The sequence below is a fragment of the Chenopodium quinoa genome, unplaced genomic scaffold (genome assembly GCF_001683475.1).
Source record: "Chenopodium quinoa cultivar QQ74 unplaced genomic scaffold, ASM168347v1, whole genome shotgun sequence".
Taxonomy (NCBI): Eukaryota; Viridiplantae; Streptophyta; class Magnoliopsida; order Caryophyllales; family Amaranthaceae; genus Chenopodium; species Chenopodium quinoa.
In genome coordinates, this window is record NW_018744239.1 from 8,150,589 (window position 1) to 8,160,659 (window position 10,071).

The window sequence follows — 10,071 nt, forward strand, 5'->3', positions numbered from 1 at the left end:
ATATTTTTTTCGTGTATTTACTAACATTTATCAAAGTGGATTAGGTGAATAGTTCAAAAAGTCAAAACGTTTCACTTAAAAGAAAAAATACAAAGGGAGTAATCTTACGTGATCTTGTTGTATTTGTCTTATTGTATATTTCGCTAATTTGGTTCTAGTTATAGTCAATACTAATAAATTTTAAGTTATTATATAATTTTTATTCATATAGAATTAGATATACATACGTTTTAAGATACGTTTTAGAGCCTGAAAAAAGTCAAGTGGAAAAAAATTAAGATTAAAAAGAGTACATAACTCTAAACAATATTATTTCACATATCATATGACTATTCATTAATGATATTATTATTTAAAAAATAAAATAAAAAAACATAAACTCGAGCCATAGCATGCAAGAGAATCTAGTATAGAGAAACGAGAAGCACCCCCAAAAAAATCTAAGCACCCCTCAAAATATCTACCACAAACAAGCTTACACAAATCGACACGTTTTAGCTAATAACAATGTCTTCAACCATACTTCCCGAACTTTCTACACAATCATACCACTTTTTGTCCCCCAAGATATTTTCTCTACTCCTTTCATTTTCTAGATTCTCTTTGATCATTCTTCATCTTTATATATATCTCAACCAATCTCCAATCTTCTAATATCTACTACTATTAATCCCAATTCTTTTAATAATTTGATAAACTAAAGTACAACTTCTGTTTTAACCCTAAATTAATTGGAATTTTGTTAGTTTATTGAGAATTGTAATGGAGATTGGGGTTACGTCGGAGTCGTATTACCGTGTTCTTGGTTTAAGTAACGCTTCTTCTAATGAGGAGATTCGTCGCGCTTATCGCAAATTAGCTATGGTATGTTATTCATACTTAATTACTTGTATTAAGTGTTACGAGTAGATATTAAAGATTTTGCGACGTTTTTTGTATCTATTTTTATGATTTATCAATATTGATTTGTTTATTTGTGTCTGATTTTAAAGTTTGAGGTAATGATTAGAGTATAAGTTTAAAAGATTAATGTGAAACTGTTTGGAATAAATTAATCTAATGATTTATATGTAAAAAAAATGATTTAAACTTTTATTATATAGAAGTATATAGTGATTATCGACAATGTTATGCTATATTGCTTATATATTATACTCCCTCTGTCCCTTAATTTTTGCCCCAATTTCCTTTTTTGTCTGTCCCTTTAATTTTGCTCCCTTCTATTTTTGGACATATGTGTCCACATTTCTACTCTTACAACCACCCCATTAACCGTATCACTTTTCTCTTTCATCACTTTTTTCCAACCAAAACTTAATAAAGTAACATTACATTATGGGGTAAAATATAAGGGACGGAGGGAGTAGTGTTTTTTGTGATGTTCGATTTTGTAAAACTCTGATTAAGTAGTTTCTCTAATTTATAATTGAGTTTAAGAACTATGTTCGAGTAGTTGTTGAAAGGTGTAATATTTTTGTGTACATCTAATAGTCACGTCAGTGTTATAAATAACGGTAAATTAGAGACAGTAATTTTGGGCAAAGGCAAACAATTTTTAGCTAATCTTTAATTTGAGGATAAGTTTTCTAGCTATAATGTAAAAAATGGCCTTCAATGTTACTTTGGTATTAAGTATGATAACTCGTTTTGTATCCGATATAAATAACTGTGAATTTGTGATGAGAATGATTTGAGTGTTATTCCCTTAGATGGTTTGTTTGTTTGTTTGTTTGGGTTTTTTGTTTGATTTAGACGTTTTGACTTTACTTTTATTCACAAGTTTTACTTCGACTAATGTTATTGATTTATACATAAGAAACGTAGTCATGTGAGATTTTGTTTGAATTGTTACGAAGTATGGTCCGTGAACATTGAGTTTTAATTATTTTCATTTACTATCAATAACTAAAAAATATTAATGGTCAAACTTCGTGTTTTTGGATCTGATCCGATTGACTCAATTTGAAACTGAACCGAATAATATTAGTGAAAATTTTAATTTAAACATAATAATCTAGCATGATTCAAATTTGAAATAAACGTAATCTGACTGACTTCACCAAACCTAATCTAATTACCCAAATTGACACCTCTTGGTCAAAAATTTTCATTGACAAGTGTGAAAAAGTCAAGATAGTAAAATTAAAAAAATAAACTTGAGGTAGTACGTGTATTAAGTAAATTCTTATGTCTTTAATAATGTAACCTCATCCTTAAACACAATTTAATTTCGTAATTGTCCATTACTATCTAGTACCAATCCCAAATGGTAATGGACTAATGGATGGTAGTGAATATTGGTAAATAAAAAGATACGAAGTATAACTTGGGATGAACTATCATTACCATGGAAACTGACATTGATTTTGCATACAAACCTATATACTTGTACGAAGTACTAATTTATCCCATTACCATTTACAACCATCTATTATCGCTTACGAAACGAGCTGTTAAAGATTGTACTTGTTAATTTTTGGTTCATTGAAAGAAATATGTGTTAGGAGAGTTAAATAATGATTATTTGATTTTGTTTATATTGCAGCAATGGCATCCTGACAAGTGGGCAAATAATCCGGCCATGCTTGTAGAGGCTAAGAAGAAATTTCAGAAAATCCAGGAGGCTTATTCAGGTACTATGGTGTAGTATATATTTTGTTGTTCCTGCTCAATTTAGTGTTTGCAAACATTAGAAATGCTATGAAGGTGATTTTAACTGAAAATCGTGTATTGGTTTAGTGTTGTCAGATCCCACAAAGAGGACATTGTATGATGTAGGCATGTATGATCCCATTGGAGAAGTGGATGAGGTATGGTACAATGATTTCTTATTCAAATTAATGTTGTAGTATACAAGTATGCTTAGAGAGGAATGTATTATTTCGTGGGAAATTGTGTGAATACTAATTGGTTCCAGGATACTCCTTAGTCCTTGCGTTCCTCTTGTTTTAAGCATAGTATTGATTCATTCTCCTTGTTACTTCAAATGTGTGTTCATATGAATTGGCTGGTTTCGAAATATGATTATGTTCTGAACAAAGTGAATTTTAATGTGGAAACAGGGGTTCTGTGATTTTATGCAAGAATTGTTGTCACTTATGTCTCAAGTCAGAGAAGAGGTAAGCACTAAAACATTTTTTTTTGTCTGTAATTACCCTTGAATATGTGCACGAGTTCAACATATTGATGCTAAACTTGTGTACAAGTTCTCCTTTCCAATTTGCAGAAAGTAAAACATTAAGATTTTTGTAGAAAGTAAATGCTTTGACAACTAATTGAAAATGTTAAGTTTGTGTTTTGGCAATCTCTCAAGCTTTTTCATTCTGAATATGCAATTCTAAAATTACTTGTTCTGCATGATTAATGCCCTTAACCTCAACATTATCCATTGACGTGATTAGCTGGATCACCGCCAGATAAGTGCAAGGCCAATAATAATTTTCATATATGATCCGATTAATTAAATACCCAAATCTTATCAGTATCATGAACTCACTAGGAGCTGCAGTTAAGATTGGTTGGGGGGGGGGGGGGGGGGACGAACTAGTAGCTTCAGAAATCAGTTCACATGCTTAACTTCTGGTCTATTGCTTATCTTTAGGCTCACCAACCATATCATATATCTTGCAATGACAATGACAGTCAGTGTTTCTAGTCAGATCTGGCTTGATAATCAGTAAGTGTGAATCGAAAACATAACTTCATTACACATCATGTATGAAATAAGAAAAAGCTTGAATATGCTAGTAGAGACAAATAATTGAGTACTTGTTGATCTTTTGGTCTAGATTTTTGTTGCGTGACTTATTCCCTGTGTTCAATTATATGTTTGTAGAAACTTGTAGATACTTGCATTGCAAATTGTTTGATTACTTCATAATTCTGATGTATACATTTTAATGTTCACAGGAAAAATGCAATAGCATGGAGGACCTTCAAAGTATGTTTGCCGAGATGGTTCAAGGATTTCAATCGCCTCAATGGTTCTCTAGTCCTTCAGTAGCCAGCAACCAAGGATGCTCTGGCATATTACAGCAAGATGCTCAGTCAATTAGACAGGATTCCACGACAGCTAGCTCAAGTTTTGGGGTGTTTGGAATGAGCAGTTATTGTAGGTAGATGAAACCTAACATCTTGTTGAGAGCCTAGCTAAAGGGGAAATTTGACTGTGATTGCTCATATACAAGTACGAAATTGAGCATTGATGTCTAATATAAACCCGAAGACTGAAAAAGATCGCTGTAAAGTTGACAGCGCTATATCTGCAAAGTCCAAAACATTTGTTTTTCAGATGGTCAATCAGTGTTTGGTTTCTTGTACACCCTTATACGATACATAGGAGTAATCTTGTTTTGTTTTGCCTTCTCTTAAGTGCTCAGTATGTGATGAGCTAGACTTTGTGCAGTCTTACAAACGTGAATCTCCTAAACGATTATCTTACTCTGCAGTATTTGTAACCTCCGAAAGAGCTTGACAGTTTTTGGATTTCTCATTAGCAAGGATTGTTTCAGATTGCTTAATTTCCATAAAGTAGTGTCTGCTTCACAAGGAAGAGATACTGATTCATCTTTCGCAACATCTTCATTATATGTTGTATAGACTCTTGCATTCTTGTGTCCTCGTCAGCAAAAATGTAAACTTTTTTTTTATTTTTATTTTTTTTTATTTTTCAGGAATGATGTAAACTTGTTGTCTATGGTAGACCTGGCAAATGGTTCGGGTCGAGTCAATTTCAGGTCAGCAAATATTCGGGTCGGGTTAATTTGGATTTCGGGTCAACACTTCGGATTAACTTCAGGTCGGGTTAAGCTCGGGTCGAGTCAATTTTTAGGGCCAATTTTCGGGTTAATTTCGCGTCAGGTTAATTTCGGATCGAGTCAATTCAGGTCTGGTTAATTCGGGTCGGGTCATCAAAATAAATTCACTTAAAAAAATAGTTGGAAAAATAAAGTAAAATCGTGAGTATCTATTACAAAGAAAAGAAAGAAGCCCTAAAATAAGTAATTCATCATTTCACCGTATTCACTTCAATCGGGTCACTTCGGATCGAGAAAATTTGGATCGAGTCACTTCGGGTCGGGTCGATTCGGGTTAATCAATTCGGATTTAAATCGGATCGAGTCACTTCGAGTTTCGGGTCACTTCGGGTCGTGTCAAGTTCGGGTTTCGAGTCAATTCATTTCGGGCATCTGGTCATGTTCGAGTCAACTCCATTTCGGGTCGGGTCGGGTTAGTTCGGGTTTGGGTCATTTTCGGGTCACAGGTCAGGTCATTCGGGTCACAGGTCGGATCAGGATTGCTAGGTCTCGTCTATGTTGTGGTGTTGTGGAAAAGAACTAGGCAAATCACTTTTTTACTAGATTACTCCCTTAATACATTGAAAGGTTTTGCGGCTCATTTATTAAGAATGTAATAAGGGTGGTAATAAGAATGAATTATAGGCGCGATTTCGCAAAAGAGGAAGTACGAGGGGGTCAATTGACCAGATTGGTAAATAAATAAAAAAACCCTAGCGACAATTTGGTAAAAATAACTCCGGCGTCAATATGGTAAATAAAAAAAAAAAAAAAGTTAATTCCATGCAACAATTTGGTAAAAAAATTAATCTCAGGCAACATTTAGGCCAAAATATCAAATTTTTTCGACAAAATCTTCAAATTTTCTAATTTAATATATTATTGTGTTTTTTCTCATTTAAAAATTAAAATTAATGTATCTCCTTTTATTTTGCTTATAAATCTCAATATCTAATTTATTTAAAAAAAAATTCGTTAATAAGGGGTAGGAAAATTAAGTGAAAAATAATATTTACACTTCCTTCAATAAAAAAAAATTACATAATAATTTTCTTCAAATTGTTAATTTTGAAAAAAAGGGGTTAGAAAGTTAGGTAAGAAACCACGAAAAACGAACTAAATTAAGCATAGGCAGGTAGTTTGTTGGAAACTTTTGTTTATTTTGGGTTATTGTTGTATGAGATGATTTTTCTTTTACCAAATTGTCGTCGGAGTAATTTTTTTTACCAAATTTTCGCTAGGGGTCTTTTTTATTTACCAATCTGGTCAATTGGCCTAATGAGGGGTAATGTTCCTAGTAATGAAAATCCATTTACGTATGGTTTTTTTTTTTTTTTTTTTCCTAATTTATAAAATCCTTATAGTGGATCACAAATTTTTATATGTGGTTGGCCACATCGTGTGGCCAGTCATCATGTGGGTTATTTCGTTACTGTTATAGGGTTACTTGATTAGTATTATAGGTGTTATTTCGTCAGTGTTATAGGGGTTACTCGGATAGCGTTATAGTGGTTTTTACTTGGTCAGTATTACATGGGTTACTTGGTCAGTGTTATAAGAGTTATTTTGTTGTTTTACAAGCGGTCATATGGTGTAGCTAGCCGCATACAAAACGTACACATAATGGATATGTACCTTCATTTCAAACACAAATAATATGTACTCTCTCCGTGTTTAAATAAATAAAATGTTTTGAATTTCACGGAGTTTCAGGAAAGTTAGTTGAATTTATTAAATAATAGGTAATAGGGTATAAGTTGTGGAGAGAGAAGAGAGTAAGGGGTTTTGTGGGGCCAATTAGTTAGTAGAGGGTAATACCCCGTAATTTTGAGAATTATTTTTCTTAATTATTTTAATTCAAAAAGGGTATTTTAGTAATTTTATATTATTTGAATATAAGAGCCAAAATAAGAGTTCAAATTTAGGCGCCAAAATATTGGAGTAGATATAATTAATTTTATGACTTTCAGATTTTATAGCCTTATTTAATTATATTTTGATTTATTAATGTCTAATTTTATAATTTATCACATAATAATATTCCAAAATTTATTGAACTAAACTACGCCATTTATTTTAGTGATTTATCAATTTATAAATTAATTTTCAGATTTTATTTATTTAATTTTGGATTTATGGATTAATTAAATCTAATTATTAATTATCATCTTAAAAATTCTGAAAATTAATTATTAATTATGGAAATTAATTTTTTGATTTTCAAAGTGATTTTATCTTTTGAAATAAATATTTAATTAATTATTTTGAAATATCTTGAGTTTTTTACAATATTTTGACCGTGCAAGTCAAAATTAATCATTTCCATTTTATAGAACTTACCTAGCTTCAAATTCTTGGTCATGATAAAATTTAAATGATATCATATTTATCCTAAATTTTTAGATTTTATAATGTTATTTTCGGATTTTTAATTAATTAAGGAAAAATTGCCATTAATAATACATCCTTGTCCCGTTTTCTTAAAATAATACTACTTGAATATTACAACCTTTGGGGGGGTCTTAACTTTAAATAAGACAAAAAACTTATAAACCTACTAAACCGGCTACCTATGACACATGTCGTCGTGTAATTGGTCTGAATATTAAAATTTGATTTTCTTAAATAGACAATTTATATAAAACAAATAAAATTAAAAAAATCCTTCCCAACTCCCTTCCCCCGCCAGCCATGGTGGGCATCCGACCTCCCCCAACCCCAAGCCTACCTTCACCCACAACCCCGACAGCCTGACCTCCGACCACCCCAACTTTACCCTTCCCCAATCCCCACCCAATCGACCGACTGTTGAATTTACCTTCCTCGCCCAACTAGCTGTGAAATTTGCGGAATTTGAAGGGGTTTCGATAATGGACGGAGGGGGTGGAATCGGTGGTCGGGAAGGGAGGAACTAGGGCTGCTGAGGTCGGGAAGAAGAAGAATTGGGGCTACTGTGGTCAGGATGGGGAGAAATCGAGAAGTGTGGGAGTTTTTTGGTGGTGGGCGTTGGCAACGGTGGTCGAAAGTCGGGCCTGCTATGGTGCGGTGGGGAGTTTCGGACTGGTTGTGGGGGGCTTGGGGTTGGCAGCGGTGATCGGGAAGGGAAGGGGCCGGTTCTGGTGGTGGGGATGGGGACCGGAGTTGTGTTGTGGTGGTGGGATTGGGTGAAGCAGTGGTGGTGTTAGGGGAAAGTAGAGAGAAAAGAAAAAATAAATATATTTTTTTATTTAAGCCAATCATATAGCGACACGTGGCATTGTTAACTTGTTTATCAGGTTGCATCCGGTTTTGTCTTGTTTAAAGTTAAGACCTTCCAAAGGTTGTAATATTCAAGTATAATCCAAAGGTTGTATTATTTAAAAAGAAAAAAACGGGCCAAAGGTTGTATTATTAATGACAATTTTTCCATTAATTAATTATTGAATTTTCGAACTGATTATGATTTTCGATTTTATCATTATATATATATATATAAAAAATTATGATAATTATTAGGTTATGGTTGCCAAATATTTGATGTATTTAATCATATTTTTAGTTATTATTTTACCTAATGATAAATTCTTGTATTTTCCTAATTAATTTCCTAAATTAAAAACCAGTGTAAATCCTATATCTTTTCACACTTAAATTCATCACAAACTTTCATATGTGGCTTGCCACACGGTGTTATTTTATTATTCAACACCACGTTCTCTCTCTTCTCTTCTCCTCTTTTCTTCTATTCTTCGATTAATTCCCTAGATTTCCCCTTTTTAATTTTTAGGGTTCCATCTTCTTCTTTTCTTCAATTAATTCCCCAGTTACTGCTACAAAATTGTCCAAAAGAATCACTAAAAAGAAACCCCTTTATCAAATAAGGGGTTTCTTAATGAAAGAAATCTATTTTCTCATATAAGGGGTCTCTTATACATGAATATAAGAAACTCCCTCCAAAGAAAAATGATTTCTTATTTATTTCTACAAATTTACTACTGTTTAAGGAACCACTTTTAATGAAAAGGGTTTCTTATATTATTTAAATATTTTTTTTGTTTCTTAGTAAATCAAACTTTAGTACTCGTACTAAATTTATTAAAAAAAAACAAAAAAACCTTTAGGAAGTAAATAAATTCGGATCCCCCACCTAACTAACCCTAACTATTCTTCATTTCTCTTAGATCAGTCGCCCCATTCTCTTCTTTTCTTCTTTTTCTTCCATTGAAGCCTCCCTACATAAACACTACATTTATTATCTTTTTCCTCCATTGAGGCCTCCTCTTTCTTAGCTTTCTATTCAAGCGCGCAGATGTTGAGCATTCTTTTATCGATCTATTAAGGGAGCATGCAATTAACGGTAAGAGTAATCAATTATTATTATTATGAATCATTTTTTAACCAATTTTTTTCCTTTAATTTTGTTTTTAATCATCATTTCATACAAATCTTACTTTTGAATTTCTTTTTGATCAGTTATTTTATTTTCGTTCACATTTTTTTTAAAGATCTGGTTCAAAATATGATTTTCAACAAAAAAAATTATCTATCTGTTCATATATTTCTTAATTTTTTAGATCTCCTTTTTTCAGTTTCTTATACGATATATATTTTTTTTTCCGGTTATATTTTAGTTATTTTTATAGCGTTTTCAATCAAACTTGTTTAAGATTTGATCGGTTCATGATTTGAAATGTTTATTTTCATTTTTTTATAAGATTTTTACATATTTTCGGATTTAGATTTGATATTCATTTTTGGTTTAACATGATGTAATTTTGTTTTTGACCCACAATTGTTAGTATTGAGTCTATTTTTTTTTTTTTGAAACTGTTCATACTACTCTGCATATTTTGTTTTTTATTATATTCCTTTCCAAAAAAATTTGGATATTTTTTAATTAATTTTAAGTTCGGCTTTTTAAAAATTGTTTTATTTGTTGTAACCTTTGATTTGTGAATTAGGTTAATTTTGTGTGCTTTGTAGGTACAAATCAATATTCAACAATTGAATTTAAAGAATCTAACAACATGATGGAAGTATATCAATTTTTGTATGGAGAAAATCGTCATTTGTTTAGTGGTTTTAGATAATTAGTTATTGTAAAAGTTTTTTATTATGTATGTAATTTTATATGGCAATAATATTAAGTATAATTTTTTTTTTTGAGCTTGTAGTATTAATTATGTGGGATTTGTAACTGTATTAATCTACGAAAGGCATGAAATAGAATTATTGTATATGATTGTTGTATAGCTATCATATTCATATATACGAAGTAGTACATATTTGACAGTTA

At 31.5% G+C, this 10,071-nt stretch overlaps 1 protein-coding gene and 1 long non-coding RNA gene across 2 annotated transcripts; both read left to right on the forward strand.

Moving 5' to 3' along the window:
- Positions 1-325: 325 nt before the first annotated feature.
- LOC110694451 (chaperone protein DnaJ-like) lies at positions 326-4,571 on the forward strand. The gene is made up of 5 exons (XM_021871623.1): positions 326-864; positions 2,546-2,633; positions 2,740-2,810; positions 3,063-3,119; positions 3,910-4,571. Exons 1-5 carry the CDS (start codon positions 763-765, stop codon positions 4,117-4,119), a joined length of 528 nt encoding a protein of 175 aa, XP_021727315.1. The 5' UTR covers positions 326-762; the 3' UTR covers positions 4,120-4,571.
- A 4,261-nt stretch (positions 4,572-8,832) lies between these two features.
- On the forward strand, positions 8,833-10,071 carry LOC110694560. The gene is made up of 2 exons (XR_002505904.1): positions 8,833-9,132; positions 9,759-10,071. It is a non-coding gene; the product is annotated as an uncharacterized LOC110694560 (long non-coding RNA).